At 42.1% G+C, this 21,498-nt stretch overlaps 1 protein-coding gene across 16 annotated transcripts in view; it reads left to right on the top strand.

The window, feature by feature from the left end:
• Positions 1-21,498, top strand: part of ANK2 (ankyrin 2) — a 277,794-nt gene that overhangs the window by 206,865 nt on the left and 49,431 nt on the right. For all 16 annotated transcript variants that reach the window (XM_063415409.1, XM_063415411.1, XM_063415413.1 and 13 more), the window contains 7 exons: positions 1,119-1,316; positions 2,290-2,388; positions 2,496-2,594; positions 5,178-5,276; positions 7,350-7,448; positions 12,214-12,286; positions 18,804-18,948. In XM_063415409.1, the coding sequence (XP_063271479.1) occupies positions 1,119-1,316; positions 2,290-2,388; positions 2,496-2,594; positions 5,178-5,276; positions 7,350-7,448; positions 12,214-12,286; positions 18,804-18,948 (812 nt within the window). The remainder of the gene's footprint in view (positions 1-1,118; positions 1,317-2,289; positions 2,389-2,495; positions 2,595-5,177; positions 5,277-7,349; positions 7,449-12,213; positions 12,287-18,803; positions 18,949-21,498) is intronic.

Raw genomic sequence — 21,498 nt, 5'->3', positions numbered from 1 at the left:
ACTGTTGTGCAATGTTAGCAATGACATTAGAAATTTTATTCCGGGGTTTGGAGTGGTGTTATCACTGTGCAGGTGAGGGGAGCTCTGAGGGGACACTGTGGAGCCCTGAGAGGACCCAGCCCCGTCAGAGCTTTGGTTGCAGCTGGAAGTCACCTCACTGTTATGTAATATTAGCAATGACTTTAGAAATGTGTATTCTGATCATGCACACAAATCATTCCAGGGTTAGGAGTGGTGTTGTGCTATTGCTGTGTAAAGCAAAAGCTACTAAAAGGGAAAAATGGTGATCAGATGGGTGCAATACCAGAGTGTCCTGCCCTGTGCAAGGCTGCAGATCTACAGACTTTCAGGAAATGCTCAGGGATTGTACTGGGAATGTGGTTTCCATGGCAGTGCATGGAAAGCAGGATAGTTTGGGAAATTCCCACTTAAAAATACCCAACAAAACAACAACAGACCAACCCAAACAAGCACTCTCCACAGAACCTGTGTGCTGGCACCTGGCATTTTTGCCTCAAAAATCAAATTTTGATCAATTTTCAGCAATTTCCTGGTCACTTTATAACACAAAGATGTTATGAAGCAATTAGGAAGTTGTCTTATTGCCAGAAAATGCCATTCTTCTGTGCTTAAATGATTAATTCAATCACAAAAACATTCCACCCTATTGCTGTTTCCAGCCTATGACTGATACATGTATCAAAATTCCATATGCAAACACATCTCTACCCACATGCTCTGAAAAAGCATGTGATGAAGGGTGTGCACCCCTCACTCATCACAGGGAATGTCACTCGGCACTCAAAAGGGATTATTTGCAACATAGGTTGTACAGAATGTGGGTGTTGATCTCAGAATAATCTGAAGGTATCAGTGGAACAGTCCTGCCCACCCTGGTGAGGGCTGGCTTTGTTCTGGTTTAGGCTGTGAGAATAACAGACGGACAAAGCAACACAACAGCAGGCCCACATGGGACATGTCTGGCTTTGAAAATTTAATGAACTCTTGTCTCTAATAGCAGGCGTAACAAATAATACTGTTTTATGATGCCTGACTTCTTAGGCTTACATTGCTGTTGTAGTAACTTTATTTTCCTTCTTTTTCGTGGCTGGTGTCAGAATGGATACACCCCTCTGCATATCGCTGCCAAGAAAAACCAGATGCAGATAGCTACCACTCTGCTGAGCTACGGGGCTGAGACCAACATTCTGACCAAGCAGGGAGTCACCCCACTCCATCTGGCCTCCCAGGAAGGTCACACGGACATGGTAACTTTGCTTTTGGAGAAAGGATCCAACATCCACGTGGCAACGAAGGTAACTCACAATTGGAAACAAAGTGTTGTGGGTGGGGGTATCCAGTAAGAGGCAACGTTTGTGTCCGTGGGTGGGATTAACAACCTGTACCAGAAACCTGAGAGCTCCAGTCTGAAAGAATTCAGTGCTCTCACCTCTTTTCCTCATGTCTTTATCCTTTAGTCATAAATGTAGAAATTCACATTCTCTGGCAAATAAGAAAACAACTGTATTACTGGAGTAGACTAAGAAAAATTCTATGGAAGACCTTTCCATTTTTTTGTAATGACTGTGCATGACAACTTTTTTTACAGAAAACAAGATCATCAAAAAAAGGCCAAACCATTACTGTAAATCTTCATGGGTCACTGGGTTTATCCAGGGATAAATGCGAATCTGATTTATGCAGGTGAAAAGTCTGCAGCTTTTGCTCATACAAGTTAGAATAGAAGGCTCAGGTATCTCCTTGTGTGGAGTTAATATGTTCTGCTGATAGAAACAAGGTGATTTTCATTTCTTATGCAAATTTTGTTCTCGGGAAAGCACTGCACATGATCACAGTGTGCTGTCAGTTAAAGGCTGCATCCCTTTCCCTGGCATTTGAATGGCATCTATTTCTGGAGTTAATGTCTTCATCTGGCTGCAGTTTTCAAGGTTCCCCTTTCTGTCTGAGGAGTGGGAAGCGCATTTTATTAATGGGCTTCTCAGCTTACCAAATTACGTTATTGTAGGAAATCTTGAGCATTCATGCCTGGAAGTTTTCCTCTCTGGTTATGGTGATGTAATTGTTTTGGACCTGTTTGTCAGCTGGAACAGGAGCGACATTGACTCTACTCGTTTAAAAACACCACCCATACTCAGAAGCTATAGTTAGGATCTGATCATGTTTTAAAGATGAGGAAGTGGCAAAGTCTAGATTTTTTCCTTACATAAAGTAGGGTTTTATTCTTACTTCTATCTGTTTATTTACTTATTTGTTATATTCCATCTCCAGGCTGGACTGACATCCTTACACCTTGCAGCTCAAGAGGATAAAGTGAATGTAGCTGAAATACTCACCAAACACGGTGCAAACCAGGATGCTCAGACAAAGGTAAATCACGGAGTGGCTGCTGTCTCCAGCAGGCCAAAGGGCGCTACCCTCGTCCAAGGAATGTTCCACTGAGCTTGCAGTTTTACTTCTTTGTTCTCCTCCTGTAGCTTGGTTATACACCTTTAATTGTGGCCTGTCACTATGGAAACATCAAAATGGTGAATTTTCTCCTCAAGCACGGAGCAAATGTCAATGCTAAAACAAAGGTAAAGAATTTTCCATTGCTTTGCTTTAGTTCTTTATTCTGAACATGGTAACCCAGCACTCCTACATGATATACATACTCTTTTCCCTTGGGAACTCTAACCATGGCATGGGAGGTGGCAACACACAGTAGCTGTAGTGGAATGCCCTCTGTTTGCTCCATCTCATGGTGTGGTGTTCAGGAAAGAAAAGCCAGATGACTCTATGTGTGTGAAAAAATGACACAGACAATCAATTTCATGGGTTTTTCTTTTTCTTATTACTTGCAAACTAGCAAATGAAAGTTTGTTCCTGATCTCCTTTCCACATGGTTTACTCCACTGTAATACCACTGTGCTGCCAAACTAGCAAGTAACAGTTCAGACACTTCGAGGGTGATGCCAGGTTCTCTCCAATATGCTGAGAGAAGAGTGGGAAGAGTTACTGCTGTTCAGTGTGTGGGTGGGATGACTCTGGGAGAGGAAGCAGCTGTGGTAAAAGAATGTGGTTTACTCAAGGAGAGTTTGGGTTTTTCTGAGGGGAATCTGGCTGTGCCGAAATCTGACCAGATACACTGAAATGGGCCTGACTACCTGTAGCCAAAATCTGAACAAAGGCCACCAACTTCAACAGTTTCTCCAGGGATAAACTGGTGGGTACACCAGCTGAATAGGATGCACTTTGTAGCAAGAGCCCTGTGTCTTCTGAGAATACAGAGAGACACTGATGGCAGCAACAGGATATTGCATCCCAGAAATCATCACATCACTGTTATCAGGAGGAGAAGGCTGTCTCAGGAACTGTAGGGCTCCAGCTTGGTTAAAGCTGACTTCAGGCAATTGCTGCTACTCCTTCAAGCTGGATGTCTTGGGACCAACAGGAAGCAGGCCACTGATAGTATTCTTAAAATCCCATCAAAATCCCTGACTTGTAGTCTGCTGGTCCCCCTGCTTAGCTCCCCTGTCCCCAGCTGGGACCTATGGGATGATTCATTTCCCAAAGTAATGTGATTTGGTCACTGTGGTCACAGCTCAGTATAGTAAGAAACAGCCAAGTAAATAAATAAAAGATTCTGGTCCTTCCCTCGTGGGATCACCCAAAATCAATGGGCAAAACTCAGGGATTCCAAAAGGACAGGCAACACTGCTAGAAAAACAGCTGATGAGAATTAATAAAGCAGACACTAGCGGGATCCAAACTATAGCTGCCAAGACATTCAGCTGAGGTATTTGGAGGCTAACTCAAGGGACAAAGTTGTGTCTTCAGCATAAGGTCTCTCTTTGTGTTTAAAAGGCCACTGGGACAGATTAGGATTCCATTCACCCAGGTATTTTACTTATTTAGAATAGTTTTATTATAGTCAGCAAGTTTGTATAAGGAAGCAGTTCTCCAAAATGTCACACCTAGGGACCACTAAAAATACTGGCAATGTGCCAGCTGCTGTTGTGGACTCCATTTAAAGACTAAACCCTGGATCCAGGATAGGCATGTTAAAAAGTGAATAACCCCCATTGCAGCTTGAGCTTTCACAGAGAAAGCCTGCACGGTGCTTTGTGCAGGGAACACAGGAATTCTATTTTTGAGGGACTACACCGTCCAAGTAAAGGCAGTGAATCTGCTTTCCACTAGAACCTACAGCAAGCAGCAGCTCTTAGCAGTCCATGCACTCATACTGTCAGTGTAAGAGCTGTAACAGTTCTGAACTTTCACCTCTAATTAGCAGTGCAAAGCGGTACCGGCATCTGTGTGTTTGCAGCAGAGATAACGCTCAGAGCACGTTTTCAGAGCCTGCCCCAGGCTTTATGTAACTGTAGAGTGAGATCAACCCCGGGTTTTCTTCCAGCTTCTTCTCTGCCTGCTTTCAAAGCCAATTGCAAATAATTTTGTAAATGAGTTGCCTGACTGGACTTACACAATACCATCTCAGATCAGCCAGCTTAAGCACACTTTGGTTAGGTTTCTGTATTGTGTGACACGAGAACAAACCACTGGAGCGGATGAGTATCTTGAACTGAGCATGTTTATTAAGGCAGACACTGTGTACAAGTTTTAACTGTAATTACAGCTTGGTCCAGCCTTTTGGAGGCCAAGTGAAGGTAAAACTGATTGACATTTGTAACAGGTATATGTTGTTAGTCTTTTAAAACGCAAATAGACTTTAATCACTGCTGTTAAAAATGATGTGTTTTTTAAATTGACTCAGACATTTTAAAGGCAAATCTTGGGCCCTCTGTTGAAAACTGGGATGTGAGAAAAAGATGAATGTTCTCTGCCTCGGCTATGATTCTATGCCCTCAACATGCCCCTTTAACTTTGCTGCTCCTCATTGTTCCTTCCTCTGATTTAGAAAATGAGGGAGAAATGTCTTGTCATAGATTTCTTTTGTTGTGAGAGAAATTATCCAACAATTACCTTCGTTTATGTTTTCATTAGTCTGGGGAAGGAGAATTATTATTACGGAAGGTTTATTATTTTTGGGTCGATTGGTGTCATAATTTCTGTTTGAAATGCCTCAAAAGGAGCAGAAGGAAGCGAAGTGAGATGTCTGATCTAATGATCGGTTCTTGTTCTTTGTTTGCCTTTGCTGTCACCACCATGGATCCCAGAATGGGTACACCCCTCTTCACCAGGCTGCTCAGCAAGGCCACACTCACATCATCAACGTCCTGCTGCAGCACGGGGCCAAGCCCAACGCCATCACCACGGTGAGCCTGACGTGCACTGGGGACTCGTTTCCCTGGACAGTGCTTTCCTTTCCTTCCCTAGGGCTCAGGAGCAAGCCATTGCTTTGGTGAAACTATTCTCATACAGCTGGTTGTCATATGTGGAAATGTAATTTCCTCTGCTTTTCCTTATCCTCTTAAGGTAGTTCACATCTGACCTAAGTGTGCACTAATCTCAACATGAGGCAGAGAAGCAGATTCCTGAGCTGCAGGATCAGTTCAGTTCCCCTCTGCCTCAACACTTCTCTCTGGAAACTGGTAACTCCAGAAGGAGATAGAAATCCAGGGCAGTCCAGAACTTGTTGGTTTTGTCTTTTTTTAAAAATTTAGACCCAAATTTCTGTCACTGTGTCCACTGGATTGATTTCAGGTTGTTTTTGAGTTCACCTCAGTGAAGTTAATACCTCTTCAAAGACCGTCAATAGCTCCTGGCACAAGTTCTCCTCTGCAGCCAGCCAGCCAGGAGTGCGACTGTCCTATTGCACGTCGATGTTGTTATTACTCACCTCTAATTGGGCAATCATTAGAACACTGCTGGGGTGTCCAAAACTCCTGTCATTCCCCAGAGTGGATCAGTTTTCTGTATGCCTTTAGTGTGCGTGCTTAAATCAGCATTGGCACCGTGTTTGGTCCTGGAACAATCACATGGAATATTCTTGTGTGAAAGTTATCCAAAATGCCAGTTTGTGCACTGGATCAGGTGAGACACCACTGTAGTCAGCTTCTGGGGCTGTAGGTACCACTTGGGGTGTTCAGCTGAGGCTCTCCTGACTTGATTTCTGTCCTCACACTGGGGCTGTCATGCCCAAATCTAACCCAAGTCCAAGCAGCCTTAGGGATGTGTGTTTGCTTCAGAGTTGCTGCTTCCTCAGATACTTGATCTGTCCATGTCCACACAGAGCAAACCCTGGCTGGAGATAAGAGAGAATTTCAACCTGAGACCATCTGGCAGGGAGATATGGGAGTGGTGTGTGAGCAGCTAATATGCAAGTGACAGTAATAGTCAAATTACTTGTGCTGTGAAGATGCTAATCTGTTTCTTGTGTGCTGCTAATCCACAAACTCTGTGTTGCTTCAGGGTGGCTGAGCTAGACTAATACAGAAGAGTTTAAATTGTAGATAACTAAAGTTGTTGCTGAAGACGAGAGAGCCCTCAGGCTGATAAACCTTGCACATGGTGCAGTGGGGTCACAAGAGAAATAATTTCTGTGCAAAGAGCGGTGTCGTGACAGTCCAGGATTCCTCAGGAGGCCAGCAAGTTGTCCCTTGGTTCAGTGCAAAAGAGCATGGAACAATTCTGTGTAGAACCCTTTACAAAGAACCATGGGGCACATCCCTTCCTCACTCCTCAAGCTCACAGGGACTGTGGACTGCCAGTGCTCCAGGAGCTGAAATGGGGATAAATAGGAATAAACTCTTGCTAAATTATTTTAGTGTCAATTTGATCAATGACATATCCCTATATTATGACCATTTAAACTGCAAATAAATGTGTTGAAATGGCACTATACTCCTCACCCTTTTGTGATTTGTATTTGTTAAATCATTAGCTTTTGTGAACTGTTAATGGAAATACATTTTTATTGTATGAAGGAATAGGAGTATATGTGGACAACACAGCTGTAATTTTGTATTCCCCAGATAAGGAATTGTTCATAAAGGTGTAACAGTTTCAACTGGCAGTGAAACTGTAAGAAGTTAAAATACTTTTTACTCTTTAGACAAGTATTTCTGCAAAATAAACCCCAAACTTATGCAGGCAAGATATGCTGTGGAGTGAAATGTGAGCCCTGAAGGGTTAAACCATACAGCGCTGTAGTATTTGGAATCGCTGGCAGATGTAAGTGTGTTGTGTTACCATGGCAATTGGGGCTATAGTCTTAAAGAAGTTACAAAGACAGAGTCAGATGTAACGGTAAAAAAGCCATGATTTTCCTAGGCTGTGCCTTGTTTTGGATGGAAATGCTGGCTCATGCAGCGTGGAGAGTGATCTCATTGGTTCACATCACAATCCTCCCTCTCTCTCAGCGCGCTCTCCCCCTCTCTTCCCCTCAGAATGGTAACACAGCCTTAGCCATCGCCAGGCGCCTGGGATACATCTCCGTGGTCGATACACTGAAGGTTGTAACGGAGGAGATCACCACCACCACAACTGTGAGTTGTACATGCCTTCAAACGTGGCTCTTCTTTACTCAGAGTGTTGTGTTTCTGCTCTTCCCTCAGGCTCTCCGTGCATCTCTTTCCTTTTCTGTTTTGTTTGGGGAGTTTTAGCTTCCCCTCCTCTTTCCTTTCTGTTGCATTTTTGCTGCAGTGCTTTGAGTGTATCTTATAAACGTGTGCAAGGCAACAGGCTCCCCTGAGCTAGGGAACAAAATCCGTGTGCACACCGATGGAAAAAACAATTCAGAGTAGAACTTGTTTGTAGACCTGGGTCTAAGCTGTAAACTCAAACTTTCCAGAAGTTTGTGCATTGTTGTTTAGGTGCTGCCCTGTTTTTCTGTTTCTCTTCTCACCTTTCCCATCTGGCCTTACCTCTTCACACTTTTGACACCTCCTGAGGCTCAGTCCTTGCAGCATCTCTACGTTTGGACTGCACCAGCCCTGGCCTGGAGCCAAGCCTAATGATGCTCGCTGGATGGCGATGAATCACATCCATCATCTTGTTACTCAAGTCACTTCCAGCTCAAACAGATCCTGTTTTTCCAAAGTGCAGAGGAATCCTTCCTTATGGGCTCAGTTCTTTCTGTGCCCCACACTCTTGGAGTCTGAATTTTGACATCAGGGTTTGTGGCGGTGTGTGATGAACATCAGCAGGGTGGTACTGCAGCTTTAACCCAGGAAGAGCTGATCTGTTTGGACACCCTGAGAGGAGAAGGTTTTCCCTTCTTGCACTTTTGCCTCCCATCTACAAATGTCACAGCAAGTAGGAAGGGAGAATATTAGACAAAGTGCATAATTTAAGAAATTAGATTTAATTTAAATCTTGGTTACTGCATTTATCTTGAAACATTGCTGTAAGGTCATGCTTTTCCATTTTATTTGATTTTTTTTTAATGCAAGATCGGTGGTCTAGAAACCCTATCAGCTCTAGATAACATATAGAGCTTAGAGCTGTAAAAATCTGTAGATCACTAAAAAGATGCCACTGCTCAGCCATGGAGAGGGTTAGAAGAGAAGTCCAAAATCTCTTGTAAAGAAATGGGAAAATAATTTTGATTTTGTTGCATGCTGACAGCAAATCCCGCTTGATATGAACCAAGGAAGATGCAATAAAGATAACATGGCATAAGGTTGCAAATAGAATGAAGCATAATTTATTAATGACCTGCAAAGATCAGGCTGAGTCAGGTTTGGAGAAGGAATTCCAGTGTAATTCCAGAAGTCTCTTAATAAAGACTGTGTGTCTCTGTTATTACTTCGTTTTCTTGTTTAAACATATTGCATATCAGACATGTATGTGCATAAACACATATGTATCTAATCAGAAGTTTAGGAAAATAAAACCTAGGGGAAATTTTTTTAGAAACTACTCATATTTTTAAGCTTCAGAGGACACCTTTGTCACATCTTCCGTGCTGTGTCCTGGCACAGGTTTTTCATTTATCGTTTGATAAAAGCAGTATCTTCCTTTCTCATTTCCACTGTGTTTCACTGTGCAGCCTTGGACCTTGTCTCATGTAAGTGTTAGATCTTTGAAATTACAGGAATTGCACTACGAAAAGACACATGCAAGTTATTTACTTTGGATAAATATTTCTTCAAACATTGAGGATTAATGGCTTTTTCTACCAGATAGCTGATGCCTGGGATTTAGGACTGAATCAAGTACTGCAACTCACTTGCAGAGTTGCTCGCACATAAGAGAAATCTGAAGTCTTGGTGTGTGTCTGCATAGATTCTCCAGCTGTGATTTCATCCAGCCCTTGTACCTTAGGGATGTGTGGAATGGTGGGGTGTGTGGGGGGAGTTGATTAAACATCGTTTAGAACTCATCCTGCAAAGGAGGGGAAGCAGCAGGTGCTCCTGGGCTGGGTTCTGCAGATGGTGAGGCTGGTGCTGCCAGCGCCGAGCCCTGCCAGAAGGCGCGGTGAGGCTGGGCACTGCCCCACGCGATTGGTATGCAGGGCACTGCCACCCAGAGAGGAGACATCCCCAGGGCCAGAGCCCTTCTGTGCTCCTTGGAACAAACCTTCTCTCACTTGCACTAGTGCTGTTAGTGTTACTAGTGGAGCCATGTGAATATATAGCAACAGAGAGAACAAAGTGCACTGTTTTACTGACAGGTTAGAGAGCACTAGGAAATGAGAGTAAACGGGACTTTCAGAGGTTTGCTATGCATTTGAGTTTGGGGCCATTCATACAAACAAGCACAGCCTTCCTGTGGATGGATGAATATGTGAGGGGCTTTTGGGTTGTTTGCAGTATGCTGCTGTGAGTAATTGCTGAAAGCACATATGGGTTTCCATACCTGAATTATATATGGGAATTATTCTATACCACCCAATGAAAACCTGGCCTTACAGTGAAAGGCTCAAATACAGAAGCCTTCGTAAACTCCATCATGGAACTCACAGTAGCACTAAACTTAGGGACTTTGAGAAATACACACTGAGCAATTTTCCACGTGGGCCATTCATGGGGCTGGATACCAATTTTAAATGTTGAGAGTATTTGATGTGCCTATCAATTTTAAAAAAAATCTAAAACCACACCAGAAGCTCCTTTAAAAACATTAATTCCCAACAGAAGTTGTTGGGATAAGAATTAATGTAGAATTAATGATTCTTGCTGAGTTCAGTGTTCCAAAGATGGGATTGAAGATTTTTTGTTCTGTAATGTGCATGTGCACACACACTCTTCAATCTCTTTTCCGGGCTTTGTTTCAATTGTTAAATTATGAAGTAATTTTTTTCTTACTGATGGGAAAGCCAGGAAGTCAATAAAGTATCCTTGCTTCCCTATAAATAGATAATAGTATCTGCAAGCCTTAGAGACCAGACTGTTTTTATATGGGGGCCTGTAAAAACCTAAGCAATGAATAGATGGATATAGTGGTCCATAAACCTTGGTTACCAGGGTGATGGAAAGGTGGACAGTGATCCTCTCCACCTGCAGCTTGTGCTTTAACTTAGCTGATTTACAACTTATTTGTTAACTCTGGTGTTGAAGAGACAAAGTCAGTGCCACCTGAATGAAAGCACCTCCCCATCTGTCATTGCTGCCTGACAGTTCTGTCCCAGGAAAACCATGGGAATATAGGGGAGAAGTCAGTCCTGGTGGTAGGGGCATTCAGTGAATATAAACTAATTTGCAACCCCGAACATGTGTTCCGCTGTAACAGAAATAATTAGTTGTTTTTGCTAATGGGGAAGAGTGAGTTTAGGAGCCTAATTGGGATTGCCAGTTGAGGCAAAGGGCATTGTGCTTTCTCTGTAGCTCAGGAGGGTAAACTGGAACTGCTGTCAGAGTTAAATAGATTTCAGAAACACAAAGCAGACTTTAAAAACTAATTTCCAAAGTAATTACAGGGTTGGTAACTTATTTATGAAAGTGCAGTATTTTACAATAAGCAAGAATGCTGGCGTTGTCAGTTTGTTGGAAACAGAAGTACATAACAGGATCAGGAAACAACTCCTAAGTTTTGTGCAACAAAAGCTGCTATTGACTTCACTGCTTGATATCATCAGGCATTTTCCCAAAAGATATTGCATAAGGGACTGAGGGTTTGGCTGATTCAGTGATCCCTCCCGTGAAAGGCTTTCCCTCCTTTGCATGTAATGCTCATGTGTGCACGACAGCGCATCTGCAGCAGGGAGTGAGCGCTGCCTCGGGGGGGTTCTCAGGGGAGACACGTGGCCCCTGGCACTGCTCTCCCTGCCAGGGGACCTGTGCTCCCCACAGGCTGCTGGCTGCCCTCCCCAGCTCCCCAGCTCGGCTGGGAGGGGCCAGGGACATTGTACTGCTGGTTGTGACCAAGGCACTTCTGATCACTGCTCCTTTTTTGCCCTTGGCATTTTGTCCCTGTATCACAACACACTGAAAAGTTCTCTGCAGCCAACTTTTTCACATCTTGCACTTCCTACAGTTTCTCTCCTTCTGTTCTTCATCTCCTTCTCCAGTCTGAATCTGGATGCTTAAAGGATGTCCCCATTCTTAATTCACCACCCCTGGACATCTTCTGTTTCCTCCCAGAAGTCACTTATGAAGATAAAATTATATTAAAAAAAGAAACAACAAACGTCCAGTGTTTTCTTGCTCTGTGCTCTCATGTTTAACCAGAATCCTCCCAGTATTCCTCAGTCCGTACTTGCCTTGATTCACAATATTTTGAGCTTTTAGGTGCACAAGATGTTTCAGAATCTTCAAACAGCTTTTTTTTTCCCCTCTGATATCTATGTGCTTAGGGGGAATATACATAATTTATGAAAAAGATATAATTAATATGCACTGTAGCCACCTTTTTCTGGAGAGGGGGGAGAAATATTTCAAGTGATCTGTGTAAATCCTTCACATCTCTTTTTAGTTTAGGAATTTCACATCATTCATAACTTCATTTCCAAATGCTTTACAATTTAATAATTTCCATATGCCCCATACAACTTTCTGAAGCTCTTTTGCAGACATTACCTAATTTGTTTTAAAATCATCTTGGAAACATTGAGCTGAATTGTTCTACATGCACCATTTATAAATAAATTTTATTTCTCTGACCAGCACATTATCTTACATTTTTGTACTTTTCTGCCAGAAGAAGTGTTACCTTGTGCAGCACTGAGAATGGGAGCTTCTGGAATAAAGATGAAAGAGAAAGTTAGGGGAAGGGGAAACACGTTATGAAATGCCTCAGCACATCCCACTGCTGTCTGTTGAAAATACCCTGCTGTAAACTTTGCTCCTCTGACTGGTTCTGTCTTTGCAGACTGTAACAGAGAAGCACAAGCTAAATGTACCCGAGACAATGACCGAGGTCCTGGATGTGTCAGATGAAGAAGGTGAGTGACTTTGCTAAATTCCTCTTCCAAATCACCTATGTAACCTGTTACATAGGCTCAAGAAGCTGCATGAGTACTTGACATCTTCATTTTGCTGTGCTTGTAATGAAGTTCTTTTTTTAATGATGTAATCCTTATGGTATTTGTATAAAGATGCCAAAATTTCAAACAAAGCAAAATCCTGGACCCCAACATTTTTCTCAGAAAAAGCTTATCTGAACCAAATTGGCAAATGAGACCATTTCCCTGCTCCAGGTTTTAAAATTTCACTGTAGAGCTGTCCCAAAACTGGCTTTGACCCTCCCATAAATAGGAACCTGAGCAGTAAATTTCGTGGATCTGTGCCATCTGTATCAGATATGAACATCCAGGAATTTTGCCTAACTGGAAACATTTGTGTAAGAAGATGCATAAGGTGGGAGGTGAGGAGAGCGTTCCCTTGAGGGAGCTTTTGGAACAGGGGTCTCAAGGATACCCGTGGTGGGATCCAAAGTAACAACAGGCTGAGCAGTTTGGCACTTGGTTTCACTGGCTTTGCATCCACAGGCAGCACATGTGCTGCACCACTTAGCTGCATCCCAAGGAAACTTCCCTGACTTCTGGGAGGAGTGATAAAGTGTCACACTTTTATACAGCTCAGAATTGCAGAGATGGCCTAAACCCACCCTTTTCTAAGAGTTTGCAAGGGACTTCTTAGAAATTTTAGTCACAGTAGTATTAATAAATAAAAACATTTGGAAGGATTTTCTATGTTCCTTTTTACACTTGGCAGTTGTAATATTACAATATCCTATGTGTGCCATTTTATGGTGGTTGTTATTATTTCACACAAATAATCTGTAAGTGAGTAGTTTCCAGAAAGTCCTGGGAATTTGGAAACTCAGGTTACAGGGTTGGTATTTTTATTTTACAAAGGATGCAGATGCACTTGTGGTTCTAAATGGTGCACAAAGTTAATGGCATTCATTATTACAAGTGCTTATATGGCTTTTAGAAATGGGATTTATGCTGATAAGTGAGTTACACTCTTCAGAAAATATGGTGGTTAGGCTCCAGATGCAACTTTTTGTTTTAAAATGCAAAAGCAAACAAGTGTGGTTCGAAATCAATTATTTTCTGCTGCATCATGACCAGTTAAATTATTTTGCTACTTTGTCTCTGATTAAGAAACATTCAACTGCTTGTATAATTATTATGTTGAATTGCCTTTAAATTGCTTATTGCCCTATGTTCACCTTGTTTAGATTTCTCCTTAGTTCTCTGGCCTTTTGATCTACCGTGGAATCATCTTTAAATCCACAAAGCCTAGTATCTCCTCCTGCTTCTAGAGGATCAGTCCAGGGTGTTCCTTTTTCTTAAACCAATTTGTGTGTTGTGCAGCCTTTAAACACTCTGATGAGGAACCCTTCAGTGATGGGGAAGCGTTTAGTGGCACGGGTGCTGTTAGCAGGAGCTCGTGGAGTAAGATCTACAGACTTTCTCTTTGTGTTTAACTCAGACTGTTTGGTTTATTTTTGGTGTTGAAACAACACGTTTGCATAATTTGGGTATCTAACAGTGCTCCTCTCTGTTACTTTTGAAGTGTGGCTGAGTGTGTGTTTCCTGAAAGGTGGGAGGAAGAAGGGAAGCCAGAAAATCTCAGATTTATTACCTATATCTTGAGTGTGTTGGCAGAACTTGAAGGGGCTGTCCTGCATGACTAATGCTCTCCCATGCTTTGAATTAACATTCACTGCAAGAACTCCTAACGTGGATGGTGCTTGTCACAGTAACTTAAAATAGCTGGGGACAGGAGGGCTGTAGAACGTGTTTAATAGAGAGGATGAACCTTTTCGTGGTGGTGTGGCTTCATAAGAGGTTAGCAGTGAGGTTTCTGTGATGCTGTGTTCTTTCAAGTGACACAGTATGTCCTGAAATAAATCCATGCGCTGGAGCAAACCTGCCAGCTGTATTTATATAATTATCAAGTTGGTACTCAAGCAAAGTATTTCAGGTCCCATGTTCATCACTGATGAGAAATATTTTGCATTTTGATTGGAAAATAGTTACATTGCATAATTGTATGCTGTTATGTTGTTAATATAGCATTCATATTCCTAAAACACAGTTAACATCCAGTCTTAGCAGTATAAAATAAAAGACAAATGTCTATCAGATAGCTCAGCTTGGTATGGAAGGTCCTGCTCTGTGTAGCCTATTTTAAAATATCTTGAAAGGACCAAGAGGCCCAACCAATCTTTCTTCAATTTTCTTGCAGCATTTTTGTGTTTATCCGCTGAATTATTATTCAGAATTTTTTACTTTTTATGTTACCTGGAAAACCAAATCTTCCTTTTGAACAGAATCACATTATGTTTTTTATTTTAAATGGCGTTTAATCCCTGTTCCTGGGGATTTCACTGCAGACTCCCATAGGCAGAGCTGTTAAGTGACGTGGTTTGTGCAATGTGTACCCCTGCCAGCAGAAATGCTCAGTGTGGATAAAGCTGCACTAAAAACCCTCTGCATTTTTATCATTGCATCTGCCTTGGCTGTGTTGCTGCAAAGTTCAGTTGCTTTAAAGCCGTCCCCACAAAAGAAGCATTTTGCACCTGAGGGATCCTTAGAGCACTAAAGGGAAATTACTGCAGAGCATCCTGTGAAATGTATCTTAGTGATGTCTACAGGACTGGGGAAGTTAAGCACAAGCAAATATGTTTGTCAGGGCTGAGTCTGTGTAGACAGAAAAATCTAGAAAAGGCAGAACCTGGTTTCTTTCTTATTTTCCCATATATCATTCATTCCTTGCCTCATTTTTGTGGCCAAAGAGCTGCTCAAACCAGCAGTGGTTTATCTTTGAGACTCCCGTGGGAGACAGTGCAGTAAGAGTAGTGCTGTAGAGAGAGAATACAACCAGTAAGAGGATGTTCAAGAGCTCTCATTTGTTTCGTTTTGAGCCTCCTCATCACCAGTTAATTTTCAAAAGCTGTAGTTTCATTGTCTGCTTGAGACCAAGTTGTGGCTGCTGCAGTTGTGACCATGCTGCCCCATATCCTCCATTCTGGCAGCTCAAACATTTCACCATGCGGTGACCCAGCCAGAGAACTGATCTGTCTGAAAATGAATCTCTTTGTTATTTTCCAGCCAGAAAATAACTTTTGCAGGCAGAAGGGAATAGACAGGCTGAAGCAGAGGGTGAAACACCACGGTCAGGAGCAGCATGGCCTGTGGTGGCAACCAGAAAAGTTGACTCACAGCAATTACAGCAATTACAATTAGTGTTGACACTAATTGCAGAGATGGGGTAGACAAAGGTTTCCATATGCACAGAGTTCATGGCCAAGGTGTCGGATCTGTGAATGCTGCATTGTAGTGACCTTGGTACAGGAAGCAGTTCACAGCTGATCCTGCATCGGCTGCCTCAGATTTCTGATTAGAAAGAAAAACGCCCACAGTGCTTAAATACAACAATGAATTTCCTGAGTGCCCCCACGCACGGCCTTGGAGCAGCTAATGCTGCTGCATATGTGTGAGAAATGGGCAGCTAAGCCTGGCAAGAATCCACTGAGAATCTTCTGCTTTTGTACATGCACATAATTCCTCTGAAGAAGCACCTGAATTAGTGGGAAAACTTAATTTCCTTAATTAAACCTGGAAGTTAAATTTGCTGCCAGCAATTGTTCTGATAGACTTAGGTTGCTGTTGCTGCACATTAAAACACAGTAAATTTGGAATAGCATCGCTGAGTTAATTCAGCCTCTAAATAAAACACTTTGTATCCAGTAGAATAAAACGTAGCCACGGGATGCTGATTTACAGAAGTAAAGCTTTGGTGGTTTTGGGGTGTAGGGGTAGTTTGTTGTTTTATTGTTTCTTACCTAGATCCAACGTAACAACTGCCCAAATACCACCGTAACCACCTGTCAAGTACTGGAATTCTTTTTACCATGAGTTAATATGCAAGAAAACAAAATTAAGGTGTCTCTCCCTCCCCAGAGGTCCTTGAGAGTAGAAGTGCAGTTATTTTTTTGAGATTTGCTTCACCTTCTGCCGTTCTGCGAGTGCTGCCCTGACATCCCAATAGCTGACATGATGATTCATGTGAAGTCACGTATCAATATCTGAAACCCCTCTTTCCTGGCTGGCTAGAAATAAACGAAGTTAAAGCATTAGCCAAGCTGTAATCCAGAGAAGCTTCTAGTTTGGTCTGCTAAATAGAGCATTGACTTAGGAAAGTGGAAGTGTCCTACCAAAGTGTCTGCAGATAAACTCTGCGGTTATGGAATATGTATTCCATAAAAATTGATGTTGCTGTAGTTGTCCTTTCTCCATCTGCAGTCCTTCTGTGGTGAGCTTTAGACTTAAATGCATGCTGCAGAGAAAACAGTAATTTGGGCAAACCCATATAACTGTATCTAGCTTTAAAAAATCTATTAAAAGTAATTTCTGGCAGTTTGACACAGTCCTCTTTATTATTTTATTTTAAATTTTTCTCTGTATTTTCTCTATGTTTTATGAGAAACAATTCCAGAGCAACTCTTGCACAACAGTTGTATTTTGCAGTTTTGCAAATTCATAGATGGCCACTGCAAACCATGGAGCATCAATGTCAAGGGTTGTATTTGTCACAAGTCGTTAGTAAGTGGTGGAAATGTTCCTGGCACTAATGCGATGGGAATGAGATGGCAGACGGGTTGTTTCTGGCACGATGAGAAAGGGCAGTCCCTGCATGGCCACAAAGCCACCATCTGGTGAGATGTGCTGTGTCAGGAAGCCCGTGGTCAGCTGAACATGCAGTCATTCGAGTTAAATACCTGGTTTTTCTCTCCATCACGGCGTGTTTGGGGCATTCCTCTCAGGAAGGGGAGGTGGCACAGGGCTGAGGGGTCCCCTCAGTGCTGCTGTGAGGTGTCTGAGCGTGCTCTGGTTGCTGTTTGCAGATGTCCCATCACACCAAACACTGCGCCTCAGCTATTGACAGCTCTCAGATGAGAGGCCAAAGCTGAAAGCACAGTAGACTTTGGATTGGGTTATTTGTAAAGGTTGTGGGTGTGATGAAAGCGGTAAAGATTGTGCCTTCATTGCTATTATAAATGGAATGTCTGGCATGATTATAATGATCTAGTTTATTTGAAATATAACTTTAAATTCTTTCTACTGTTTGATTAACAGCATCGCCTTAATATCTTCCAAGTTTTCACTAAGCCCTGTGCTTTTTAATGTAAAGTTCCCAGGAAACAGGAGGCATCATCTGTCAGAAGACAGGAAACATGAAATGATTAAATGCATTTTATTGTTTTCTGTGAAACTGTGCCCAGTTTCTCCCTCTTAATGTGGGCAGATGGAATTTTCAAGAGTTTTTGTTGTTATATCAAAAAGATTCAAGACTCATTTTTACATATAATATTTGTGTATGCATAAAAATCTTACTCCTCCTCCCAAATTTACTTAGTTTTAGATGGCAAATAATAAAGTATTTATTTCTTAGCTGAAATGTCAAGCTAGAAAAAATAGCTTGATTTGCTTTGTGAAAACAAGTATCAAGATGAGCTTCAGTTTGCCCACAACCTAGAAAATGAGAAGGTTTGAAGCTCTTGGTGGCCTGGGGTGGTATTGTGTGGGTCACACCAAGCCTCTGGCAGGCTCACACTGCAGTGATTTACGAGCGGGAAAGGACTGAAATATCCAGGCACAAACAGTGCAGAGGAAGCGTCTTGCAAGTGGGAATGAAAAGAAACATCTACACGTTGCTTGGCAATGGAATCTGTTTTGTTAGTCTGCTGGGGAAAAGCAAACTGTGACTTCATATAGACAGAATTTCCTGGGGAAAAGAATTCTGGACCTAAAAAGAAAGGATTCAATTTCATTATTCAGAGTATATGCATAAAGGTTACTGTGTCAGATAACAAATGATCATTTAAACTGGGATTCATTACAAATTATGATCATTCCCATCTATGCAAGTGAGCTTATTTCTAGTTTCTGGATGTTGCCATGCACTAGAAATATGAATATTGTTGCTGATCACAGAAAGATGTTGGAATAGGGGTGACAGAGCCTTGTGTGGTGTGGAGTTTGGATAGTAGAGAGTTTAAATTAGCCTTTGCAACTATAAGGCATAAGGCCACAGAAAACATGTTTTCATCTGGAAACATGTCGATTACAGTCAAAAAAGTGATGATATTTAACCATAAACTGTCAGGCTGGGATACAGCATAGCTGTGTCCAGGAAGCTGAAACGGATTAAAGAACAGAAAGACAACACTTTAGAGCATAGCAAAGAAATGAGCTCCTTGCCAGTGTGTGCAACAGCAAAAATGTATGAAATCTAATTGATTAATCACCTTGGTTTTAATTTTATTTTTCAAAATATCTTGCTTGATGTGCCAGTTTGATTGAATACATAAATTGCTCGTGGTTTGCAGTGTTTCCTGAGTGGAAAACGCCTCCCTGTTGATTGCACCATCCAGCTGTTAGATCCCGAGGTGCCTGTGGAATCAAACTCGTGTGTGTGCTTTCCTGTGTGATTGATTTGCAGGTGATGACACAATGACAGGAGATGGAGGGGAGTACCTGAGGCCAGAGGACCTCCGGGAGCTGGGAGATGACTCCTTGCCCAGCAGCCAGTTCCTGGATGGAATGAACTACCTGAGGTACAGCCTGGAAGGAGGACGCTCGGACAGGTATTTGCCCGGATACAAAAAAACATGCACTGGTCTTGCTGTGAGTGTGTGAAATCCCTTTGCAGGGTCTCATTGCTTGGGGAGCACTGCTCAGCATTTGTTCACTTGGTGTGGCAGGAGGAAGGTGTGGTCACCCTCACGTCCTGCTGCCACAGTCAGGGGTGGGTGGCAGGGCTTTGAGCATCAGCTGAGCTGACCTGGGGTGGTTTGCTGGCTCAAGAGACCACGAGAGCAGCAATGGACTTGGTCATTCTGCCCTGGACTGGCAGTGAGTGCACTGTCTGCAAGCACATCCACTCTTCTGGCTCCTCATGTTGAATTAGCAGGACAGAGAATAGTTATCCTTCTACTGACACAACTATAATAATAATAAAATAGAAACATTAGTGCGTTCAATCTAGACAACATACTGATTTGCCTATAAATAACAAGTTGAACTTGCCTAGATGTCTTTGTTTTGTGGAATAGTAATGCTTGCAGGTTCGATTTTTTTTTAATTATTATTTTTGGTTTTTTTTGGTGAGTGTCATTATAGTCTACAAAAATTATGTAGTTCCCTTCCCAAAAGGAAAGCCTTCATTAATGAGCATAAGTGTAGGCTCAAACTGGCAGATTAATCCCCACAGTTCTAGTTCAGAATAGGCACCCAGGCATTCCTGGGTATAATCAGCACTTTCTCCAGACTCACTGCCTTTAGAACTGAGGCACACTAAAGGGAAGAAAAGAAAAAAAGTTGAAATCTTGGCAACAGAATTTTGAAGCTACCTCCTTTTCCACTCTTGGTTGTTATTCTGGAAGCATTTCTGAAGCTCCCTGGAATCATTAGGATCCGCTCTGTTTGCCTGAGTGGGCTGGGAATTGCTTCTCGAACAAAAGAAGTCAGGAAACAGTTTGGTTTGCCTCACAGCATGTGTAAATCCCATCATTCAGGTCCTGCAAGCCTGGAGTCTCTGCTGGTTTGTAGACACCGAGTCCACTGGAAACAAAGTGACTGTGTGGCTTTTTAACTCTCAGAGGAAGTTTGTGAACTACATCAGAATGTCTAAAAGCAAAACCTTTTATTCTTTCAGTGGTAAAAAAGTTTGGGAGTTTTTTAGGTTTTAAGATGTTGTATAGAAATGATTGTGCAGGCAAGTATTAAGCCAGTGTAAGTTAAGCTCCCATTTAGAATATTTTTGCTTTTAAATCTTGTCAGTGGATTTCAGTAGAATCTCACTGACATGTCACTGACAAAGTTTATTTTGTATTGTATGAAAATTATTTCAAATCCTGTATCAAGCAAAATTATACTGAAAATGCAGCAAAATTCTAAAGGGAAAAATAATGAAAGAAGGACATCTTTCTAACTACATGGTCTCATTTTCTGTCACCTTTAGCTTACTGATTTTAAGAATTTTCACAGAGACTGCTTCAGTTGTTTTGCTTTTCCTTTTAATGTGATTTTCATTGCATTGTAATGACTTTAATTTTTCAGGAAATTCAGTAAAGTAAGATAGTAGTCTAGGCTCATCTAATCTTACGCATTAAACAATTTGATTTAAAAACATGTATTTTTCATTTGTAACCATCTTCCCAATTTATTTTATTTCTCTCTCCCCTTCATTTTTCTTTTCCATATGCTTTCATTAGCATCATGCCCAGGTAGGTATTGCATAGCATGAGCACCTGTTGTCTCTATCTCCTCCTATGGCACCTGTCCCTGTTCATCCACTTTGGAGGCATGCTGTATGCAGAAAGTTGAGTGGAGAACCAAAGGAACAATGCTGCTCTTGACAAACATTTCTGAGGTTGATTTATTCAGTTTTCAGTGACCCCAGGGTTTTTTCAGAAGAAGGTTTTTTCTGAAAGAACATATGTGAATATACACTCACATGTAAACAAGATACGCTCAGCCAGACTAGAGTGGTTCGATCTCTGTGTAGGCTGGAAGTGAGTGTGCACTGCAAGTCCTTCAGTCAAGCAGATTAGAAACTTGGCACAGGGATGCTGCTCCTGCTTTCTGGATTCCACCAGGGCCCTGTTCAGGGCTCAGAGGTGGGTGATTTATGCCTGTGCACACAGGCAAGATGCACTCTTAGGTTCAGGAGCTGTGCAGCATTCCTGGGTTCCAAAGTTCTGTCTCTGGGGCTGAGTGCTGTTGGTCCCACAACCCTTCAGACTTCAGATTTATCAACCCCATTTCAGAAGAATCTGCATTTAGGTGTTGGTCTTGTGCCTGATTTAGGTAGGCTTTTTTATATTTAGTAGAATTCCTGAATACTTATGACAATAATATACAGTAAATCCTGTGTTCAGTCCGTAAGGAGACTCATTTCAATCAGTACCTGTATTCGTAAGTCTGAGCAGCACAGATCTTTTAACTCCTGGTTTGCTTTTCCTGGAGCTGGTCCAACACACAGATGGGGCAGTGCCATCTGAGCACTACTTTTGAAATTGAGAACAGCAGGGAATTTAAACCTCTAGCTACCTGCAGACCTCAGCCATGAGTGTGCCTACCCTGTCTGCAGATAAAGCCCATCTCCCTCATGTATTTATTAGAGCTTATGTACA

The sequence above is a fragment of the Prinia subflava genome, chromosome 18 (genome assembly GCF_021018805.1).
Source record: "Prinia subflava isolate CZ2003 ecotype Zambia chromosome 18, Cam_Psub_1.2, whole genome shotgun sequence".
NCBI lineage: Eukaryota > Metazoa > Chordata > Aves > Passeriformes > Cisticolidae > Prinia > Prinia subflava.
This window is presented reverse-complemented; position numbering and strand designations above follow the sequence as displayed.